This window comes from Astyanax mexicanus, chromosome 4 (assembly GCF_023375975.1).
Source record: "Astyanax mexicanus isolate ESR-SI-001 chromosome 4, AstMex3_surface, whole genome shotgun sequence".
Taxonomy (NCBI): Eukaryota; Metazoa; Chordata; class Actinopteri; order Characiformes; family Acestrorhamphidae; genus Astyanax; species Astyanax mexicanus.
The window spans coordinates 30237490-30262255 of record NC_064411.1 but is presented as its reverse complement, the minus strand read 5'-3'; the positions used below and the strand labels follow the sequence as shown (position 1 = coordinate 30262255).

At 38.2% G+C, this 24766-nt stretch overlaps 1 protein-coding gene across 2 annotated transcripts in view; it reads right to left on the bottom strand.

Moving 5' to 3' along the window:
- yeats2 (YEATS domain containing 2) overlaps positions 1 to 19615 on the bottom strand; it is a 74919-nt gene extending 55304 nt beyond the window's left edge. Inside the window, exons 1-10 of one of the 2 annotated variants that reach the window (XM_022673143.2) lie at positions 19335 to 19615; positions 18303 to 18421; positions 16872 to 16969; positions 14730 to 14822; positions 13463 to 13702; positions 13027 to 13139; positions 10576 to 10737; positions 8735 to 8846; positions 8274 to 8318; positions 2588 to 2792 (exon numbers count right to left, since the gene is read on the bottom strand). In XM_022673143.2, coding sequence (XP_022528864.2) covers positions 2588 to 2792; positions 8274 to 8318; positions 8735 to 8846; positions 10576 to 10737; positions 13027 to 13139; positions 13463 to 13702; positions 14730 to 14822; positions 16872 to 16969; positions 18303 to 18402 — 1168 coding nt within the window. In that variant the 5' untranslated portion in view covers positions 18403 to 18421; positions 19335 to 19615. The remainder of the gene's footprint in view (positions 1 to 2587; positions 2793 to 8273; positions 8319 to 8734; positions 8847 to 10575; positions 10738 to 13026; positions 13140 to 13462; positions 13703 to 14729; positions 14823 to 16871; positions 16970 to 18302; positions 18422 to 19334) is intronic. The other variant, XM_022673144.2, reaches the window with a different exon arrangement.
- Positions 19616 to 24766: the final 5151 nt, after the last annotated feature.

Below are 24766 nucleotides of genomic sequence, written 5' to 3'. Positions count from 1 at the left end.
TTGGCAAAATTTAATTATATTAGTGGTGTCAATCACTTAAAAAATAAATTTAAAAAATCATGATTTTTTTTCATGCTGGAATTTCCTAGTATTATTGTGAGTGGACTGTAATAATAGTGTAGTGTGGTTTAGGTCTGGCAGACTAGGTAATTTTTACTGTATTATAAAATCTCAGAGTAGAGAGAGAGGAAGACTGCGTGAGTCAGTGAGAAAGAGTGAGTGGATGAGAGACGGAGCGAGAGAGAGAGAAACAGCACAAATACGAGCAAGCATTTAAGTGTGGACTACTTAAATAATCTGCATTTCTTTGAACGCTCTCTGCTTGTGTGTGCCAGAGCATTCAGTGTTTTTAACCTTGCTGCACATTCTCCGCTTTTGGCACATTTATGCACATTTCATACAAAGCACAGAAAACAGGTACCTAGTGCTGTGCGATATGACGATAAATATTGTGGGGACGATAGAAAAGTGTCTATCGTGCTACTTACCTTCTATCCTCCCTACCGTTTCTACAGTAATTTCATCAATTATTCATGCAAATATATAAAGTAGGCTATGATGAAACGTACTGCCATGGTCACTTTGTGATAATAAAGTAATCTTCGCAAAAAACCTTCATAATGTGGTTTTGCGACATGATGCTGCTTTTCGCTATTTGACGGATACTTTTGATAACTCAATTTAAAAACCTGTATAATTTTTAAAAAATTAGCTACGGCATCTACCTCATCTGTTTTCATTTGATACATATATATTGCTGCACTAAAAGGCAGTAATTCTTATTTGTGAAAGTTGGGTTTAATGTCACTTTGAAATAAAGCTGTAAAAAAGTAAGCAATGATTTCATTTGGCATATTTTTCGAAAGAATAACAGAAAACATACTCAAATGTGGTATATCATGATATATATTGTTATCGTGATATAAAAAAATTCATATTGTGATTTTTCCCATATCGCCCAGCACTACAGGGACCACATTGTTTTTTTAGACCTTTCGGTAATCAGTAGTACCAAGACATTGGTGGATACCCAGCTGTATGAACAAACAGGTGGGTAATAAATTAACAGGATACATTTCAAAAGAAAGAAGTGGAAATTTCCAAAAGAATGCAGCTGCTTCAAGACAGGTGTACTGCATAACACAATTAAGCAATTAATATTCCACCGTGCTCCGGTCTATAAATATGCTGAGCAGGCCCAGCTGACCTCGATTTCTGAATTAAGAAGACAAGATGAAAAGATCTAAGTGACTTTGACGAGAGTTCATTATTGGGGCAGGATGACGGGAGCTTTAGTCACAAAAACTGCTCAACTAGACAATGTTCAAATACAGAAGAGTGACTGGCCTGACATAAGACGCTAATTAGGGATGGGAATTGTGCTTAAAAAAAGCACATTCAGTAAGCGTGATGATTGCGTATTAGTGCAGCATATAACAGAGATCAGCTGTTCCTCAGACAGCCGCTATAAAACCCTTGTTTCAAAGACAAATGCTCAATAAAAAGCACTGGTCTACAGAGGTAATAAAAAAAGTGAAAGTCGGGAGATTCTTCTCCACTTATTCTTCAGAGGTGAGCGAGTGCATGTGCAACGTACACCACAAAAACAGCACAGGCCGAAAAGCTTGAACACTACAGTGAGGGGTCTAGTGGCAGGGTTATGTCGTGGGCATTTTCCGACATAGTTTGCGCCCACTTAAAGAAAAACGAAATTCAGTTGGCTTTATGTATGAAGAAGAAGTAAAGCCACTCTGCTGAAGTACAGAGTTACAAAGGAGGTTCAGTAAAGTTTCTCCAGCACTGAGGCTGGAGCAGTATTAGCATCAGCTGCTAACCACAGCGCTAGCTCTTTTGCCGTTCAGAGGCAAGTATATCGACTGTAACCTGAGGCGGCATTTACTAGCGCTAAGTGCTGCCAAGCGATGCTAACCGCAGCTAGCTCTGCTGCTAACCGCGTTACAATAATGAAAATATAAGCTCATTGTTAGTAAACTGAGGCGCTTTCCTCACCCATATAAACAATTTTAAGGAGAGAAATATGTAGATTAACAAGTATATAGGACTGTAACCTCAGTGCTAGCGCGATCAGGTGGCATTTACTAGCACTAAGTGCGGCTTAGTGCTGCTAAGCGCATTACAATAATGAAAATCTAAGCTTATTGTTCGTAAACAGAAGTGCCTACCTCACCCAAGAAATGTAAGGAGAGAAATGTGTAGATTAACAAAAAGCACTTGATTGACTTTTTTCTTTAAGAATTACAGTTTTGTTTACTGAGGCGCCCCTAGCAGCGAGATCTGCTGAATTAGTTACTATTAGTGAATTCCTTACTATTGTCACTTAAAATGCGCCTTATAATCAAGCGCGTCTTATGTATGAATATAGACCAGAAAATAGACAATCATTGCCAGTGCGCCGTATAATCTGGTGCCCCTTATAGGAACTTATGGTCCCATCACTGTGCCCAGGAGTGAATTAGCAAACCTTAGTACCTAAATCAGTGTTAGTGTTGCTTTAAAAACATTTCATGGGGCTTGGTCTCTTTACCTACACTAGATTTGGTGCAGGAGGTATCAGTACAGTTCCTACCTTTCTCAGAGCTGGAGTCAGGTGACAGCTGAGAGGGTGAAACAGCACGCCGTGAGTTTTGGCCTGCAGTGTGTCCAGCCAGTGACAGGCCAGAGGCAGCAACACTTGCCAGGTGAGAGGAGGAAGGAGAGGAGGAGGAGGAGGAAGAAGGAAAAGGGATGAAGTCGTCGCCCAGAGAGTTTCTGAGAAGCTCAACGTCCACCACCTGTGAGAAAGAAGAGGCTATTAAATAACCACAGTCACCATTATCTAGTGTTGTAGTATTTGAGTCTGGTCTCTGTCTCGTCTCGGACTCGTTTGGATTCGGTTTTGTCTCTGCCTCGGGGAGAGTTTGGCTGAGCCAGACGAGTCTTTCTGTGTTTATGTATAACATTCTGCTCAGGGCCTACAGGCCCGAATGTACAGTATTTAATGGACTATAAGGTGTATCGTGTTATAAGGCGAACAATCAAAGAAAGTCCATTTTCTGGTCTATTTTCATACATAAGGTTTGAAAATATTAAGATTAAATGACATTTTAAGCGACCATAGTAAGAAACAAGGGTTTTGACATGTTTCCCTTCTAAACAAAACTTCAAAAATTCTTAAAAAAAAAAAAATTATTAAATCAAGTCAAACGAGTGCTGGACATTAATCTACACAGATTTCTATCCTGAAAACTTTTTTTTTTTGGGTGAATAAAGCGCTTCCATTGATTTACAGTAAGCTTAAATTTACAATATTTTCAACAGCTCTGTTGGCAGCAGCACTAGCCGCTGCCCGGCAGCACTACACTGAGGAAACCTGGGTTATCTGGTAAGCCAGGGCGCTATCAGCTAACTGCAGTTAGCGGCTAATGCTAATACTGCTCCAGCCTTGGTGCTGGAGAAACTTCACTGAAACTCTTTATAACACTGTATTTCAGCGGCGTGGCTTTACTTTTCCTTATAACCTAACAGTTAAAATTCATACTTAAAGCGCATTTTTGGGAAATTAAATGATTTTTAGTGCGCCCTATAGTGCGAAAAATCTAATAATTGTGGCAAAGCCTTCAATTTTCTGTCACGTTTAGTTCATCCACTTCTCACTAAGTGCACTTCTTTTATTGGCGCTAACAGAACCATCCCAAATCACTCCCTACACCCTGCACTGCCCCTCAAAGTGTACTCTCTGGTGACATGAATAACATATAGTGCTATAGGGCAAGAGACCTACAAGGCGCATGGTTTTAAACAGGCATGGTTTTTGAGACAAAGCCATCTTCGCAGCCTACAGCCCCTCATGCTGCACTCTGTCAGTTATGTAAACACCACGCACAAAATGAGACATTTGGGAAAAATGGCGTCAAGTTAGTCCTGAAAGTCAGCCGTAGAACATAGTGCTGATTCAGGTATCTGTTTTAGAATGACAATAGTATTAACAATGTCAGAAACAGAGCAGTAGTTAAATATTATAAAAAATATATATATTCTGGTCTTGGTCTTACTCTCAGCAACTTCCGGTTATGATCTTGACTTGGCTCTAGCAGTCTGCACTACAACACTAACATTACCTGTGTTCAACATCAGCTCCATAATGACTAGAGCGTTAAGAGCACCACCTGAACATACAAATACACTGTTTAAAACAATATACTTAATAAAATGACTCATAACTGGACTGGGATTAAAATAGCCAATACCCGATCCATTAAAGTAGGCCTGAATCAGTTAGAATCTTGATCAACTCTTAATATGTACATACGTACATATATAAATATATTAACAAATATATTTTTGGCCAATTTCTTTCTTACCAAGTGCCATAATGGATCGGCATAAGAAAATCTATGTTCCTGTAGTGTCAAAGTCTATTCTGGCAGAACAGCAGGTAAAATACGACTCGGAACAACTTCTTAAATATGTATTTATAAAAGCTGGACTTGATGAAGAGCAGCTTAGGAAAGCTGTCGCTTCTGTTCTATATTCACACAACCATGAAAATCTGTGGTTTTTCACATGAAAAGGAAACGATTCTGACACATTTCTAATTTCACAGCTGTAAACACACACCTCGCTTTCCCGGCACTGCAGATGCTTAATATTGCAAGTGTCTAACATGAGCATATGTTTAACACTTCAAAAAAAAAAAAAACACAGACAGACTGGAAACTTCTAATCCTACAGCGGACGACACATTTACTCAAATCTCTCTCTCCACAATCCTGCAGTAATATCCTTATTTTATTGCTATTTTGGTCATGATTTTGAACTTCACATTGAATCTTTCAACTTAAAAAGCCAAGAAACAGGGGCTCTTGATTCGTCCAGCAGAATAAGGTGTTGCTACTATTAACCAGTTATTGTCAGTTTGATTTCTGGACCATCCTGCTTTGCCATCAGTAGCCAGAGTCTGAGAGAGCACAATTAGCCATGCTCTCACTGGTAGGCTAGATGGCGCTTTCTCCCCTTATCACTCCCAATATAATGTTGGTAATCGCAGACGTCTGTTAGCTGATGTATCGGAGCTGGGTTGCTGTGCTTTCCTCCGAGTGGGCTGTGGTGCTACTCAGTGATGCTACATCAATGGCAGCTGGAAAAGTGTCAGAGGAGGCATGTGCTAGTCTGAGTTTATTTGATTTTACCAAATTAAAAACCTCTGGAATAAAATCAAGAGGAAGATGGTTGATCACAAGCCATCCAACCAAACTGAACTGCTTGAATTTTTGCACCAGGAGTGGCATAAAGTTATCCAAAAGCAGTGTGTAAAACTGGTGGAGGAGAACATGATGCCAAAATGCATTAAAACTGTGATAACAAAAACCAGGGTTATTCTACCAAATATTGATTTCTGAATTCCTAAAAATTGTGGAATATGAACTTGTTTTCTTTGCATTAATTGAGGTCTGAAAGCTCTGCATCTTCTTTGCTATTTTAGCCATTTCTCATTTTCTGCAAATAAATGCTCTAAATGATTTTTTTTTTTAATTTGGAAGAAATGTCACCCGTAGTTTATAGAATAAATCAACGATGTTTATTTTACGCAAACAAATACCTATAAATAGCAACATCAGAAAAACTGATTCAGAAACTGCTGTACTTTTGTGATTTTTGTGTTTGCTTTTTTGTGCTTAGTTTATTACACTGTTCCAATGATCTGATCCGAAAGCGATTAATATATTTAACTTATTCAAGGGATGCACTGTATATAACGCAAATTCAGTGTAAAGAAAAAAAAAAGGGGGGCACTCATCAGCAAAGCTTCAGCCAGTATTTTCTTATTTGAACGTTGCGTTGTTTGTGTCCTCCGAATCTGCCTACTGCAAGAACTCCTTTCCCATTTCCACCCCCTGGATTGCCAGGTATAGACAGCAGCATGCAAACAGTGTGCTGCAGCCATCAAAATGCATGAGCTGGCTGTTTTTCTGCTGAACAGGTAATCACTGCACTTCAGTAACGTTGCTAGCCAAAGATTGGTAATTTACCATGACCAATAGGGGTAGTAGAGACTGGTATTTTGGACATTAAAATATTCATATATATATTTTTTTTTTCCCCCAATGATCAGCTACAAGACTAGTCGTCTCTTGCCACTGTATGTCCATCTGGCACATGTGTTAGCCTCGTATCTGGGAAGGAGCAGGTGGGCCAGAAAACTCTATTCAGTGTTTGGAAATCTCCTCTACTTATGCAGCCATTTAACATTTGCTGCCACTTACTGGTATTACTGTTTGTTATTTTATAGTTTGGGTTTAGGATTAGAATGAGGTATAGGGTTACATTCAATAGAAAAATAAATATATACATTCAACTAAGAAATCAGTTGCATTTAATGGATATTCAGTTGACACTACTTGAGCAGCTATGATGCATCAACAAAGAACCATCCAAGGAACGTGTCACCAATTTTTTCATGTCATCAACACAAAGACATGGTCACAGGAACATTAACTTGAACAGCAAGCATCTGTGGCAAATCTGTCTTGTCCTCACCAGTTCCTCTAATGAACTCTGCTGTATTTAGCAGTAAGTGCTAAAATGAAAAGAGTGACAAAACACATTTAGCTGCAGTTTGAGCACGACCTGACAGCTTTAATTACACACCATGCTGCTCCACAGCTGCCACTAACACTTACAGCTGAGAAATCCAAACGATTTTCCTTCTCACCTGCCTCTGTCTGAAGTATGAGAGAAGAATGTGCAGCCAGTACATTATCATGAACACTTTTAAACATGGAACTGAGCACTGCAAGTTCATCTCAAGGCATTCTGTTATAATAATGATGCTAATTATTTAGCGAATAATATATGGATGTGTATGAACATGACCTTTAATCATTCTTGTTGATTTTAACATTGCCCATTGTGTTTACTGTCACATATATTGGCCACGAAAAGAGTGAAGTGCATGCAGAGACCAATGTATCAATAGTTCCTCCATATACACTGAGTAACCGCGCAAGTCTTTGTGCACAGCTGCAGTACTGTCACGTTGGATTTTTATATATATATATTTTTTTTTTCTAATTTTTCCCCATTTTCTCCCCAATTTACACAGCCAGTTACCCAACCCACTCATTAGGACTCCAACCACACCCCCCCCCCTCCCCCCCCACAATTACTAGTAATACCCCAACACATTCAACGCTTTGAAGACTAACACATGCTTCCTCCGATACATGTGAAGTCAGCTGCTGATGCAGTATTGCCGAGTAGCCAGTGCGCTCAGAGGAAAGCACAGCGACTCTGTTCTGATACATCAGCTCACAGACGCCCTGTGCTGCGGACATCACCCTAGGAGTGATGTGGGGAGACAGCGCCATCTACTGTACCCACCCGGAAGGGGCAGGGCCAATTTTGCTCCCTCTGAGCGCCAGCAGCTTCATTGCAAAGCTGCCTGAGCTGGGGTTCGAACCTCCTGCTCATAGTAGCAGTGCTTTAGTCATGTTGGATTTGTGCAAATACTGATCTAATCTGAACTTTGTCTTTGTACAAACTATACAACGGATTAATACTGAAGTAAATCACTTTCTTTTTACTAACAGTTTATACAACAATACATTCTTGACTGCTTTATTTAATTTACTAAAACCCTACAGCTTCATTAAAACACTGCAATCGAGTCACATGATTGTGTGCAGGCTGTGTGTGGGTGGGTGGTGGTACACACTCTGGACTAATATTTGTTGTTTGAGAACTACTGATCTGAAATAACTATTATATATTGGGTAAATTTGATCAAATTTGGGTTTTAATAGCATGCGTTTTAATAACTCCTTATCGCTGCCGGGTAGACAAAAAAATGTCCCTTTACAGGTGCATTGAGGACACTATTTACATCTGCATTTAGGGAAATTAGCAGATGCTCCTATTTAGTGTACATTATGCCAGATGCCACTCTAAACACTGGGTTAAAACAAAAACTCAGAACTAGATTGAGTTTATTATAGTGGATACACAATCCATCCTGACTGGATTGGGACATTCAGATATCAGCAGTAATGTTTTAAAAAGTAATGAATTTAATGTTTTAAATTCAAAGAAGGCTATGGAGTGCAGATCAGTCTTTACTTTCAATTCTGAGGTTAATGCCACAGTGCTTATGCTGAGGATACAGCAAGTTACTCATAGAGGAGCCTAACACCATGAATATCAATTACATTATTATTACTGCACACCATTTTAAATAAAAATTAATAATTACTTTTTCCTTCCCATGACTTTCTTACCGTTTCTGCTCCGAGCGTCTGTAGGCCCGTATACGTTCTGTCCAGCTGTGGAACAACAGAGAGATAAAGAATGTTCACAACAGCACAAAGAAATCAGCTGATGGATAAAGCTCTCTAAGAGCTAAAAAAAATAAATAAATACAAAAACAACATTTGCTTTGATTGAAACACGATCTGAAACACTGCTCAACATCAAATACAGCTCAGACTCTGCAGGGAAGACCCAGAGAGAAGACGTGCTCTCATTAATCTCTCCATTTCTCCCCTCTATCTCAACACACTGAACCCCTTCTAAAGCTCAACAGATGCATCTGAAGGCAACAGCAAACAGAGTCAAATAAACCAGAGAGATGAAGACACAGTAGTTATAGATAGACAAAGAGAGAGAGAGAATATGAGAGCGCTGTGTTGAATAAAAGATGAGTGTGAGTGCAGTGTGCTGGAGCGGTAGGGACTCTGACCTTCAGATGATGGATGATGTCGATACGTTTGTTCCGCTGGTCTTTAAAGTGGATTTGCACACGCACCGGAAACTCACCCCAGCCCCGCCGCGTTAGGTGAAATGGGGGCTCACTGAACACACACACACACACACACAAACACACACACAGACAGACAGACAGACAGACAGAAAGAGAGAGAGAAACTTGTTACATATACAGGAAATTCCTCTGTTGAGTACACAGACACAAGGAATTAAACAATGTATGAATATTGATTGTGTGAGTTATTATACTAGTGCATCTCAAATAATTAGGCTTACAGCCAATAAAAAAAAAAAATCAGTGTCTCGGAAAATTTGAATATAATATAAGACCAATTGGTACTCTTTTGGCAGAGTGGGCAGTGTGCCAAGTCCTGCTGGAAAATGAAATCTGCATCTCCATAAAAGTTGTCAGTAGCAGAGGGAAGTGTTGTTATATTTTGTGGGAAAACAAAACTGCACTGATTTTAGACTTGATAATAAAACACAGTGGATCAACACCAGCAGATGACATGTCTCTTCAAACAAACCATCACTGATCATCAGTAAATTTACATTTCATTTGTAAATGAAGGGATCAGAGTCTGGAGGAAGAGTGGAGAGAAACACAGTTCAAACCGCTTGAGGTCTAGTGTGAAGTTTCACCAATCAGTGATGCTTTGGAGAGACTGATGGTTTGGAGATCTGCTGGTGTTACACACTCTGTGTGTAATACACCTACATAATATACGAATTTTTATTTTTCATCTTGCTTCTTAAGCCCCACTTGCACAGTTTTATGTTTAAAAATGTTTCACATTAACCTAATCTTTATCTCTTAAAGACACAAATTAATAAGAATTGATGTTTTCTTTCTTAACATGTCATGCTATCACATAAGGGGGCCCATGTGTAAATGTACAAACTATGTCCAATGAATATCTTCACAAAGTTTATTAAATCTCTGCTGTACTTAACTATTATAGTTCTAGAGCAGGCATTCCTAAAAGAGGTCAGGCTTATGTCAGTATACTCCTGGCCAATCGCAACGCTGACATAGCTCTGCTTTCTCTGTAAGTCTGAGCAACCTGGCAACCTAAGATTAAAGCTAAAGATAAACTTTGAGAACTAAAGCTAAAGCTACTGGAGAGCTAAAAGTAAAACTAAAGCTAAACCTGGAGCACTAAAGCTAAAATTCCCTGTAGCTCAGTGTTGTTCAGTCCTGGTCTTAGCCCCCAATCCCGCCGACACTCGGCACATTTTAAAAGCATACCTGCTTTAAACCTGCCCCCCTGCAAATCTGAAAGGGCTTGTTAATTAACTGACTGGTTAATTCAGATGTGTTGGGGAAGAAAAAGCCACAAATCTGAATGGTAGGGGGGCGCCAGGACCAAAACTGATGAACCATGCTGTAGTTTGTTGCCTCATTACTTCATGGTGGAGTGTCTGGCTGAAGGAACAGATGGGAGGTTCCAATGCAGAACTGCAGCCATCCCACCATTAAATGCGGTGGTGAAGCGAAAACGTGGCGAACGAAAGTAACGACGGGACATGCAGGGCAGCCCCTCCCCCAGCTACAGTTTATACCTGAGTTTGCGTCTATATTTGAGCTAATAACTTCATTACAGATATCAGTTAACCTTACAAATCTGAGTGGTAAGCAACATGCTTTAAAATGTAAGATTATTCAAATAAAATCTATATCTAAAAATCTATATCTATTTTGTCAACATGGGAACATTAAATATAAGTTTAGAAAATGACTGGCCTGACTGTTGCTCTACTGTCTCTACTGCTAACATGAAGACAGAATGGGTTAAATAGCAGGTTAACTCTTACCTGACCTCCACCAGGTCATTGGGTTTGTAACTGGGGTGAAGGAAAAACCACACTTTCTTCACAAAGTGATCAATGCTGGGTTCTTTCCTTGAGCCTCGAACGTACACCATCCACTTATGAGTGGACTGATCATTCTCCTCTCGCTTATCAGGAGGTATATATCTGAGAAAGAAAGAGAGAAAAAGAGATTATGACAATGAGGACATGATTTTACAGTGGAGAGATCATAAAGTGATTGAGAAGGAGAGATAAAAAAAAAAAAAAAACACTATTTTTTATTTTTTATTTCTACAAAGTAGGAGTGGGCGATATGGCCCTAAAATTATATCACAACATTTCATGGTATTTTTGTGATAACGATACACTTGGAGATATGACAAAACACTGAATTAAAAAAAATATTAAGGAAATAATAAGAATACACTACTGCAACAAAATGAAAATTACAATTTACTATTGCATACGCCTAACTGAGATATAAAAAAATACAAGAATTTTATCAGATTTGTAACAGAAGTCAATGATACAAAAATGATGTCATGATACTAATAACACACTCCAGATATCCCCATATACCCAGGATTAAAGTAAAATAAATGATACTGGACAGAATAATCTTTCTCTAGTAGATATATAATGGGAAATGAAAACAGTGTGATTTTTTTTTTTTTTGCTAAAAACAGCAAAAAAAAGTAGTTCCCTGATGTGATAATTAGGGGTGGGTGCTATGGCACCATATTTCAGAATATAATATCATTCACCATATTAAAACTTGTTGGCAAAATTATTGCATATGATACGGTATCGCACACCCCTACTTTAGAGTCAAAACCCCAAAAATATCTTGGACATTTATTATGTTATATTTCTGTTATAATGTCTGAATATTATTATTAAATAAAAGTTCAATGCACTTTTAAAATAAAACTGGGTTATTGCTTCATAATGTCATTAAATGAGTGGCATAAAATGCTCAGAGTTGCCACCCAAACCTGGTATCAATTACATAGTTTGATAGAGGAGTAAAGAGATCCAAAGTTAAAGCAGGCAGATTTATGATCATTAGTGGATTGGAACGAATGCACAGAGGGTTGTAAATGCTCCAATTTCATATTCTAACAGACAGTCTGATTTACATCGCTGTGAAGAAACAGGTCAGAGCAGGCCTCTTTAATGTCTTATAAACCCAATAAACCCACAGAGACTGAGCTAGAAAGAAAATGGAGAGCGAGAGAAAAACAAGAACACAGATCTGAAAATCAGATTGATGCATTTGAAGCTGGGGTAAGCACTGAGCCCTGGAGCAAACACCTCAAACTTTCCAGCTGTATTAAAAAAACATGTATTTCACTTATCTTTTAGGTAAAATGTGGGCAAAGAGAAGTTTAGTATTCCGAGTACTTTCAGACAATGTTACCAAATCTTGTACAATCTAATTTTATAATGCACACATTAATCAATCCGTAAACTGAATCGGGGCACAACACATCTCATAGATATTTTGTGTGTATTATTATTTATATACATACATTCCTGCAATTTAGACAAGCAGCACATTCCAAAGAAAGCTAGGTCAGGAGAAATTACAGTGATATAAAAGGTTTGGGCACCCCTAATAATTTTCATGATTTTCCTTTACAACTTATTGGTTGTTTGGATTGGTAATTTCAGTTAAATATAACACAGCAGATGAACAGTGATATTTGAGAATAAAACCAACACCAATATACCTCAACTTTCTCACTGATTCTTGAACATTGTTTTGAAAAATCAGCTGATATTAACTGAAATCCACGCAACCCTCCACTTTAACAAGATTCCCAGTTCCTGAACTGATCAAACAGCCTCACAGCATGATGATCCACCACCACATTTTACTGGGAAGCAATGAAGTGTTTGTTTTGGAATGCTGTGTTCTTTTTCTGCCATGTATAAAACACTGCCCTCCAAATTACTCAATTTTAGTTTCATCAGTCCACAGCACCTTATTCCAAAATTAAGAATGACTTGTCCAAATGTGCTTTAGCTTTAGCATACCTCAATCAACTCTGTTTGTGGCGTGTGCTCAGAAAAGGCTTCTTCTGCACTACTCTTCCATACAGCCTCTCCTTGTGCAAAGTGTACTGAATAGCTGAACGATGAACAGTAACACCATCTGCAGCAAGACGATGATGTAGATCTTTGGAGCTGGTCTGTTCATGCCATTCTTCCCCTCTGCTTATCTGAGATTTTTTACTAAACCTGTGTCTGTGGTTCTTCCATTTTCTCACTATGTTCCTTACAGTTGAAACTGACCACTGAGATTTGAGCTTTTTATATTCATCCTCTAAACCATGATGTTGAACAATCTTTGAGTCTAATAGAGCACAAAGCTATCTCACACATATTAACTAAGCTACATGAATTTAGGAGTCAGGGCCAGAAAAAAAGAGAAAAAGAAAAACAGCATACTTTGAAACGTTGCCCACAACAATGGTTTTCTTCACGTAGAGTCGTGACGCCTCATCTCCTGTGGTGTGATACGTGATGTGCTGATCTACTGATGATGGCACCCCAAATGTGTCCTGATGATAGAGAAGAAAGAGCACACAAGATTAGGAAAGGAGAAAACAAAAAAACTAGACGGAGATAAATAAGCTGCCACACAATTATTAATGCAGTGATGTAACTCTTTCCACAAATAATACTAACACAATGCAACATAAAGTACTTCGCTGGTGAAGCTGTTCTCAGAACAAAAGAATGATCACTCCAGAGAGACTATTCTGTTCCTGTGTAAGGTATGTGAGGAAATGCAGGATATCTCTTACAATATATGAACAGAATATGATCAATTTCACAGAAATAAAAAAAAATAAAATCACATGCATCCCCCTCAGGCTCATACCTTGCCTGTGTTTCGGCCAGGCCTGCGCTCCTGACGAACAGACTCCTCCCCTCTCCAGCTCTGGGTGTCCCTCTCTGCTGAATCTGCTGTCTCTCCGTGCTGACTCAGAGACTCAGACTCTGAGTGACTCAGAGAGGTTCCCTCTGAGCCCTGGTTCAGAGGAGACGAGGAGCGCGACGGCGACTCCAGGAAGCGCTTGATGGCAGGGTGATTCAGCACTGACGAATCGCTCTTTGATGGCTGTGAGGTCGAAAAAAAAAAAATCAGATGTCAATTTCTCTAAAAACTCTGACATTTATTCAATCAATCAATCAACCTTTTTTTTCACTTGGTGAATACATTGAGGGTAAACCTCATTTTCAATGTAACCGAGCTTACATAGAGTTACAGGGATTAAAAATTAAGTTTAAATTATAAAAACAAGCAAACAATGTAAGATTTAATAAAAAAGTAAAATAATTCAAAATAAAAGGATATGCAAACAGGCTAAAATTTAGAGCAATAAAACAAAGAGATAAATACGTAGAATAATAAAATTTAAGCACAAAAACAAATAATAATAAAATAAAATAAAGGACGAAAATAACCACAATTATAAAAATGTAAATAATGGAACTAAAATAAATGATAAAAATAATAAATAAATTAAAAATATTTAAAAAAGAATAAAAGGAAGAAAATAAATGAAATAAAAATGTAAAGGTCAAAAGTAAAGGCAGTAACAAAACAAATAAATAGATGAAATGAATAAAATAAATAAAACAAAAGGGCTAAATGGTAAAACATGAAATGAGATAAATAAAAAAACAAAATTATTAGATAAAAAACAAGCTAAAAGAAAAACTCAACTAAAAGATTAATTTTGGTGGAAACCAAATTTGGATTAACTGCTGTGTTGGCAACCATCTAGAACACAGGTCCTTCAATCCCCTTCTCTTAAATAAGGGCTTAGTGATTAGAGAGCCGTTTACAGGACTGTGGGTCCAATACTTGTGTCTAATAAGCTGTAAGTGTTGGACCTTTTAGTGATGCCCTTAAGCAGGGTCCATAACCCCCTATACTCTAGGGGCACTGCTTTGGCACCAGCTTTTTAGACTGGATTAGGATTTCTGCTGTACTGTAATTTTCTAAGTATGATGCAAACTAAGATACTTAATGTTTTCTCCACAGAGTGAGTTGAATAAACAGCAAACAAGCTTTCTGCTCAGCAAAACTGAGAACTGAGTCTATCCAGAGACAAAGCAAACAGCTGTGAGATCAGCTTTACCTCAGAAACCTTTGGAACGCCAGCACTGGAATAGTAGCTGGCTACGATGCAGGCTCTCAGCTTGTCCATCATCCTCCGTGCCTCATTCAGACGCTGGGGAGAAAACAAGTGTCAGATTTGTAATAAGATGTCAAACCCACATTTCAGCCTGATTATTTTCTAAAGATACAATCTGGCAACTCTCGTATTTGAAAAAATGTATTTATACTTTAAATTTGACAGGTATGTGCATGACATACAGTATCACAAACTGATAAAAACATCTATTTAAGTTGCAGGCAACAGCATCATGATTTTGACATGCAACATGTGAGACCAATTCCATTTCTCTTTTGCACCCCTACCCTTTGTTTCGCATACATCCCTTCGCCTTGGAACAAAGTTACAAAAGAAAGTGGTAAGGAGGTAAAATCCTCCCTCTTAGAATTAGGACAACCCTTCATGCTTCCAATACAGATATAGCTATAGCAGTGGAGCACTAAAGTTCAGCAACCTAACTGCTGCTGGGTAACTAGTTAACTTTAGGGCATTGTGTGTCTTCAGAAAGATGGCATTGTGGTGCAGTAATTCATTATTATTGTCCATTCCTTAATTCCTCTGTGATGGGGAGCTGAAATGCTGCTGCCTCTGCTGTCTGTTGTGCCATTTAAGGTGGCAGGGGAACGTTATCTATCTAGATCGCAATTGGGCAAACTACTAAGGATTTTAATGCTTGTTATGAATAAAATGGTCATGAAACATTGAAACTACATATTAAATTATGAAAATATAGTGGTTATCATAATTTAACATATTCTAACAAGAATCGGGACACCTTACCTCTAGGCGTGCACATGCAAAACAGAGGGGTAGAGCGGTAGTGGTAGGACCAAGGGGTGAAATGGGATTGGGTCTTAATGTTTGGGAATAAATAACTCTTCAGCTATTGCAATTTGCAAACATGTCCGGCCTGACAATGCATTCTTGAAATGCAATGGTTAAAGTGATACCCACTGCGGCTGACACAGATGTGCAAACGCACACACACAGCTTGCTACCCCATGAAGGGAACTGCTGCTAATAAAATAGGCCAGCTATGGGCTATGGTGGTATAAAGACCCCCAGCATTGAGCTGTGGAGAAGTGGAGATGTGTTCTCTGGAATGATTGTGCTTTTATAAAATGTTATAAAGCCTTGATTTCAGGTGAAATTGGTACCAATACTTTGTCCATTTACAACTTAATGTAGGGGGACATTAAAGGGGATATTTTAAATAGCTAGTTTTAAATAAATATTTCCACCCTGTGGAAACTGTACATCACTTACTCACAGTAGAACTCTGAATAACAAAAGTATCAACTCAAACTTGTCCAACCCACTAGTCTTGAATTATCCAACAATGTAGACAGTAGCAAGTGCAGATGTTAAGCTTCTGTGTGTGTCATGGACACACTGTAATTTTATCATTCAAGTGGTGGTAAAGGTGGTCATTTGTACCAGTGCAGAAGCGTACAGGTGGTTCCTGACAGCAGGAACCATCTCCTTGTTTTTCATTTGTTTATAATGCACGTTAACTATCCGTGTGATCTTTTCTAACAGTTGTTATAAATACAACCGAGAAAGTAATAACACGTGGCACAAAATCCAGTTTTAAATGACCAATGGAGATAATGACAATGATATCAATAAAAGCCTTTGTGTATTCAAGGTTAAAGTCAAATAAATTATATTACTAAACAATTCAGAATAATTTCTATATTTCACACATGCAGTGTTTCTTCATATTTTCCTCTTTCTCTCTCTAAGTCAGATGCCACACTGATTAAGATCAACTGGTGAAATCAGCAAGTGGCTGATTCTTAAAATGAAAAGTTGCTTTGTTATAGCTTCTGAAAACAAATTTATACTTTTTATTTCTGCTTTTACATAATGGAAAAATAACAACCTGCCTACAGTATCCTCTACCCATGTTTTCTAGGCTGTTCCCAGTCTTATTTCTGAGTGAGAGGTCATCAAGCAAGCCGGCAACGCCACATAAGATCAGCTGTGTTGTACAAATCTCACTAGCTCCTAGCTGTTCTTCAGTTCTGTGTTCATTTCAATGTTATCACTTGGGCAATAGCAAGATGGAAACCATGTCAAAAAAGACAAACAATGCAATACCTGACCGATGACCTCAATTTCATGCTCTTTGTTCTTCATTTCCAGTGAAAACTGGTCTCGGATGATGGCTTCGATCTTCTGTACAGTGGCATCGCGAGCTGAAACAACAATATCAGAACACTTTACAAAGTGCACAACGATTTTACAGCCTAATAAGCTTAGGGCATTTTCACAGCTGTAGGTGGTTTGCTCAGTATTAAATCAGTTAAAGTTTTTAAACTTGGAAAGCTTTCCCTTTAATTTAGTTTGGTCTGTTTTAGCATAAGAAAAAAACAAGTGCACAAAAGTGTGTCAGAACAAACTATGTGAGAACATTCTCTCTGCTTATTGCTCAGATCTGTCTGGGATGGGAGCCAGAACGTAAATACATAAAGAAGGTCCTTGGAGCATGGAGCAATGGCAGAGATGGCATTTTCTCAAAGTTAGCAATTATCTGGACAACATATCAGGATAAGCAACTACTGTAGATCCATTAAACTCTATATATTGATACAGTTGTATCAGACTGAGGTCTGGTCATGTTCTCACCACAAACAAACTGCTACAGAGTAGGCAAGGGACTTACTGATCATGGGGCAGTTGGCTCAGTCACACTAAGGCTACGTTCACATTACAAGCCACATTGCTAAAATACGATTAGTTTTTTTGCTCAGATCAGATTTGTATTGTGATGCTTCACATTTACAAATGTAAGTGATCAGTATCTGTGCGTAATGTGAACGAATCTGTGCCTGAAACGCTTTACATGCGCATATCGATACATGTATAAATGTCGCCTTCTTCACCAACAACAAATAAAATCATATTTGAGAGACGACTCGTAGCTTTATAAAGGGAAATTCATATGTGAAGCATCATTTGCTGGAGTAGAGAGCAAACAGCTAATCTGAAGTACATTCTCAGGTTGCGGAGGCAAAAAAGGGCAGGCGGCTTGCTTTTGCTGTTTTTGCAGCTATAGCTGCACAGCTGCACCAAGAGATGTGTGGATACGAGAGAGAAGCACATAGAGCATGCGTAAAAGCAAAAAGACGATGAATTATGGTTTTGACAGTTCACATTAAGGTTGCATGTCCATGGATTGAATATGTATCCGATTTAGGACCACATATGAAAGTGACTCAAATCTGAACTGAAAACACTGGATTTGGCACATTTACACAGCCATGAAAAAATCTGATCTGAACCACACTGAGCAAAAAAATCCGATTTGAGTCACTTCAGCCTAGTAATGTGAACGTAGCCCAAGTATGATTACTGTGTATTTACACCTGCCCCAACAAATCAAACCAAAGTAAAAAGTGAACTGAAATAAAGTTTAGTCCAGTTTGACCAAACTAAAACGTGAAGGTGTGAAAGCGACTTTAGTACCGAGAACTGGACTGAGAATAAAACACCAAATCAAACCAAAAGAATAACAGTACATGGACTTACCACTTTGTTCAACAACTTTGCTTCTCTTATTATGCTGCACTTGTGTGATGTCCTCATAGTCAGGGTCCTTATCCTCGATTTTCCTTTTAACTCCAGACATGTCTGCTCATCTAAAAGAACTAGAAAACAGGTGTAAAGATGTGTACAACTGTGTACAGGTTAATGTCTTAGTTAGCTAGCTGAATTACCTCACTTTAATGTAAAAATGCATTTTTATTAGAAATTTTGGGCTGGATTTAATGAAACCAACATACAAAATAATGTAAGTTATATTGGAGTTGATAAATATCATGTACCTAGATTAAATGGTAGAAGTAATAATAATTGGAAGCTCTTGTTAACTAGCTAACTAGGCATCACTTATAGCTGGTTATTAAAACTATTATTACTATTGTTTGTATTATTATTATTAACATAACTATCCTACAGACTACAGTTGCCAAGGCTGCTAGTTAAATAGTTAGGTTAGCTAGCGTTAACTAGTTAGCTTGTGAGACCCACGCTAACGGCTACGGTTTTCCTGCAAACTGTGCATATTATATGAACATAAATTATGAAGCTATGAAGCTAATAAACACAACTAACATGCGTCCAATATATAAACTAGCTTTGAAGTCGCTATGTGCGCTCAAACGTTCTCCCAATCCTGCAAAAAGTTGCACAGTTTCATGGCTAGCTAGCTAAGCTAACCAGTCAGTTAGATAGCAACGTGATTTAGCTAACGCTAATGCTAGCTTGCTAGCTAAAACAGTGTGGACCCCGAAAACAACGCGCAGACTTCGGCCTCCAAACTCAGGAAAGCTCGGTAAAAGCCTGAGGCCTATAGCTTAGCTTCACAAGCTGTTAGCTACCGCTAGCTAAGCTACAAAAACAACTCGCAATTCCGCATTAAAACAAAACCGCTAGCGGCACAATAATTAAACAGACGTGCCGTTTCTTCTTCAGAACGGTCTGTTTCTAATGCAAAACTGCCCTGCCTGCAGCCAGAGGAGTAAAATCTGAAATAAAAGCGAGTATCTGGAGTGAACATACCTGTCAGACCACAGAGACACAGAGAGAGAGAGAGGAGCTGGACCGAGAGCTTAAAGCGCTTAGTTAGGTTATAAAGTTAGACTGGCAGTCAGCTCAGTAAAGCACAGAGGAAGCTCATACTGCGTGTAAAATTCTCCCGAGATTATATTTCTCTAAACTCTGGCCCCACAGGAGACGGTGAGAGACGGGAGACAGTATTTATTGTTAGTAATTTGTGTTGTATTGACGGTAGGTGCTTCCCAGGCTAACAGCAGATATCAGCCCCCTATGCTAACTCCACAGAACACGGGCAGAATTAGGCCCTGCGATTTCAGAAAACTTCCAGAAGATGGGGATAAAAGTGTGCTTCATTACACTGTGAACCAGCACGCATAGTGTGGACTGGTGAGGTTTGAGCTTTAAATTAAACATAAGAAACTTTTTTTTGTAGTACAGCCCAAAATACAGCCCTTTTATGCTACGTTCACATTACCAGGCTGAAGTGACTAAAATCAGATTTTTGCTCAATGTGGCTCAAATCTGATTTTTTGATGGCTGTGTGAACATGCCAATTCAAATTTTTTTAAAATCACTTTCATATGTGCTCCTAAATCGGATACGTAACTGATCCACGGACATGAATGTGAACGGTCAAATTTGTGAATTTGTTTTTACACATGCGCTACTTTTTGCTTTTACACATGCGCTACGTGCTTCTCTCTTGTCACTCAAGTGACTCAAATCAGATTTTTTGCTCAATGTGGCTCAGATCTGATTTTTTATTGACTGTGCGAACATGCCAATCCGATTTTTTTATTCAGGTTCGAGTCACTTTTAGATGTGGTCCTAAATCGGATATGTATCCGATCCATGGACATGAATGTTGCACCATAATTGGTAAAATTGGAATTTATGTGTATTTTTGCTTTTACGCTGCGCTACATGCTTCTCTCTTGTACTCACACATCTTTTGGTGCAGTTGTGCACCAAGATATATTCTAGCTGCAAAAATAGCAAAAGCAAGACACCTGGCCTTTTTTCTCCTCCCCAACCTGAGCATGTACTTCAGACCAGCTGTTTACTGTTTCTCCACCCCAGCAAAAGATGCTCCACATATGAGCTGCTATCAAACGCGTGCATTTCACCTTTATAAATCTACGAGTTGTCTCTCAAATATGAGTTTTTTTGTTGTTGTTAGTGAAGAAGGAGACGTTTATACACGTATGAATGTGCGCATGTGAGGTGTTTCAGGGACAGATCCGATACAGGTCGCTTAAATATGTGAATGTGGTCCGTCAATATAGCCAAATCCCATCTGAGCAAAAAATTGGATTTGAGCAATGTAGCTTGTAATGTGACCGTAGCTTTAGCCGATGCTCCCAACTAACAGGCTTACAATACTTGTGATGAGGGCATATGCAAATATGCAAATTGCCCATGCAAATAAATATCCATGAATGTCCTCCACACTTCATTAGAAGAATTCTGAGGGCGTCCGGTCGCAGCCAGCATCTCGGCTAATGCATCACGGCATTAGCAGCAGGCCCCCAGCTCAACCAGCATAACTACCACAGTGTTAACATCACTACCGCACTGATAACATTACTGCTGTAATATTAGCTTTACATCACTATCACTACATAACTTTTTACATTTTTTTCTCAAAAATGACTTTTACAATGCAGTTAAAATGTACTGTTACTTTCCATTGCATACTTTGTCTGTATTGCATACTTATTGTATTATACGTATATCACAACTTTTCTTTTCACCAGTTTCCTTAATTATTCAGTTATTCTGAGACCTGTAAAGTGGTGCAATTTTTCTTTAAAAAAAAAACAATGTAAGACATTGCATTGCATAATGCAAACTTATTTTTTTAACTAAAAGGAGAAACAGGTATGCATTATATATCTTCAAACATTGATTCAGTTTTTAGAATAAGAGAACTGAAAATCTGGGAATGATGACATATTGGCAGGAAGTTGGTGTAGTTGTGGTTGAATGTGTTCAATGTGGTGTTTCTGTTGTCATTGTAATTTGTTTGACATGAGTGATCCACAGTGCGCTGGTACCAGGGAACAAAATAAAACGTGTTTAATGTGGTTGGCAAATATGTATATTTGTTAATGGTGCAACATTTACACAAAATATTTGAGTAATCAACTGCATTGCCTAGTGTTGCGGGAAATTCTCTGTTTTGTCTTAGCACCAACAGTTTTAAAATACTTCAGTAAAGCCATTAAAAAAACAAAAGTGAACATTGTGCATTATATGTAAAAAAAATTGTAAAGAAAAAAAAAGTTAAATGCAGGAAGGGGGATTAATCACCACCCTAGCTGTACTCTGGAAATTATATACTGGGTCTAAAATGATGTAACAGTTTGCTTGCATTTTTTTAATAATCCCAGCTGAAATGTTGTTGTTCAGTCATTGTTAGAATAACTTAACTTTGTACATATTTTGCTGTATTACTGTATACAGTAATTGAGATAAATTTGTTGCTATTGACAAATGGATAGTGAATATAGAAAAAGTCCCCCCAAAAAAAGTTGGGACACTGAATAAAATACAAGTAATTGTAAATAAAGCAGAATGCAGTAATTTACAAATTCCAAAGACCCATATTTTATTCACAATAAAACATATAATAATAATAACACATCAGACATTGAAGGTAAGACATTTTACCTTTTTATCAAATCATTAACATTAATTTTGAATTGCATGGCAGGAACACATCTCCAAAAAAGCTTGGTTTAGGGTTCTATTGCACAACATCCCGTCTTCTTTTAGCAAATGTTTTTATAGTAAATATCTGGGAAAAGTAGGAAACCAGCTAGAGGACAGTTTTGGGGGAAAAAAAGGTTCTTGATTTTTCATTTCTTTAATTGCTGAATGTTTTCTATTGGTGAAAAATAAAATCAGAACTGCAGACAGAACAGTTCAGCACCCAGATTCTTCTTCTGGGATGCCATGCTTTTATGATTGATGCACTTTGAGGATTAGCATTGTCTTGCTGAAATATTCAAGGTTTTAACTGAAAGAAACATTGTCAGGATTCCTACAAGTTCTCTTTTTCTTTCGTTGAGATTATGTACTGTAGATGGTGGGATGCATTGGGAAGTCTTCCCAAATTAAAATTAAGGAACCTTTTTTATTGTTCCACAGTTTTTAGATCCAGTTTTTACATATTTGTGAATATCTGCCCTTCTTTGCTTCTGAGAGACACTATTATAACCAGTTATGTGCACTAGTTGCTACACTATAAAACTCAAAAAGTTAACTAACAAAAGCTTAAGTTGAGGTAATATCATTTGTAAGTTAATGAGGAAAGAAAATGCTAAAAGTGAACAGTATTGAGAGCACAGCCAACACAGAGTTACTATAGCAGCTCAGAAAATGATGCTTGTTCTTACAGTCTACGACACAGAGAATAAAGCAGTTAATTATAATATGTAATCTACAAGTTATATATATAAAAGTTAACCTAAGGTAGCTTGAGGGGGATCACTACACACTGATAGTGAGTGTCAAAAAATGAAGAATACACCCAGTATGCAAATAGATTGTGCAAGAAGCCAATGAAAAAAAAGCTGCCAATGGCAACAGACTAAACTTTCAACTCAAGTAAAATGTATGTGTGCCCACAAATATACTCAAAAGAATTTAAATATCCAATTTGTACGTAAAACAGCCTCCAGCTGTTTTAAAATTAATATAATTTTTTCTCAGGTGTGGTGATGTTTTTATATTTTAGCTTCATTCCCCCTCATTCATAGAGAACTCACTCGCAATCTACATTTAGCGTTTAACAGTCATTTCCTGATATAACAGGAGAACACAAAGTGGTCAGAGTCCCCATAAACGACTCTGCCCATGCAGAAAATATATTTTGGATTAGTGGTTCTTTATTTGTTTGTAAATAGCTGTTGTTCTTGACTCACAGTCACTGACTGGTCTAGATATTAAACCTGCTAGATATTTGCTGTGTGTCTGTGAATTGTTGGTTATCACTCAGCGACGGCTTGGTGAGCATCTTTCAGCAGTTCACTCTACACGAGGGCTTGTAGCATGAACTCGGCATAACACACCAAACACACACAGAGGTACCTGCTCATACAGGACAACGAGTATTTCATCACTAAAGCACGTGGACATGTCTATTGCATGACTGTTGTAGCCCACCCCCACATCACCACCTCCTCACCTTTCATACCACTCTGAAATGTCTAGCATGTCATTTTGACCTTGTGAGTTACATACACTCAGCTGGCACCTTCCTCAGTGAAATAACAGCCCCTATTGTAGTGCCCTCCCACACACGCGTCATTAAGACATGTCTAACATGCCTGCTTTACCTGGTATTACACACAAACACACACATTACCACGGCATGTCACTCATTATTGACAGGCTTCTTACGCTGAGAGAGAGCATTTTAGATGTGGGTGGAACACAATTGCTGCAATTCAAAGAAAGCAAAGATCCTGCATGGTCTGTTACTCTACACTATGATCCAGAAGCTGGTTGTTTAACTGGTTGCCCACTTGACCTTTGATCAGTGTAGGGTATGTTGTGTTTCTAAACAAGTATTAACATCAGTATGACCAAGCATGGCCAAGTTGGTTGACTAGCTTGACTAGGCCTAAGTAGAATATAATGAAGCTGGTTAAACAGCTAGATTGCCAGTATAGAGTAGGTTTTTACCTGGTTAACCAACTAGATCAGACCACGTTCCATGTTTCACTAAATTCACTAAATCTTATTAAAATTAAAACAACAGCATCCGTCTCTCAGAGTACCAGCAGCGTCCGTATGAAACTAGGGCTATTAAATATAAGATCGCTAGCACCAAAATCAGTTATTGTTAATGATATTATTACTGATAATCACCTTAATGCACTATGTCTGTGTGAAACCTGGATTAAACCTGATGAATATATCGCTTTAAATGAGTCTACCCCCCCAGGTTTTAGCTATTTCAGTTACCCACGCAGCTCTGGTCGTGGCGGTGGTGTTGCCACAATCTATGACTCAATGTTAGGTATATCTCAAAACTCACAATTGGATGCTAAGTCGTTTGAAGTTCTTAGTCTTAAAGTAGCAGGCCCGTCTCCTGCTTCCAAAACGCAGCATTCGTTTCTGCTTATAACACTGTATCGTCCTCCTGGACCATACTCAAATTTTATTAGTGAATTTGCTGACTTTCTAGCAGCAGTAATTCTTCTTTCTGATAAGATCATAATTGTTGGAGACTTTAATATCCACTTTGAAAAGGACCAGGATCCACTAAAATTGCATTTAAATCAGTTTTAGATGCTCTAGGCTTTAAACAAAATGTAATTGGCCCCACTCACCGATGTAGTCATACATTAGACTTAGTTTTGACACTGGGTATTGAGGCTGAGAATATAGTTACTCTTTCTCAACATGACTCAATATCCGATCAT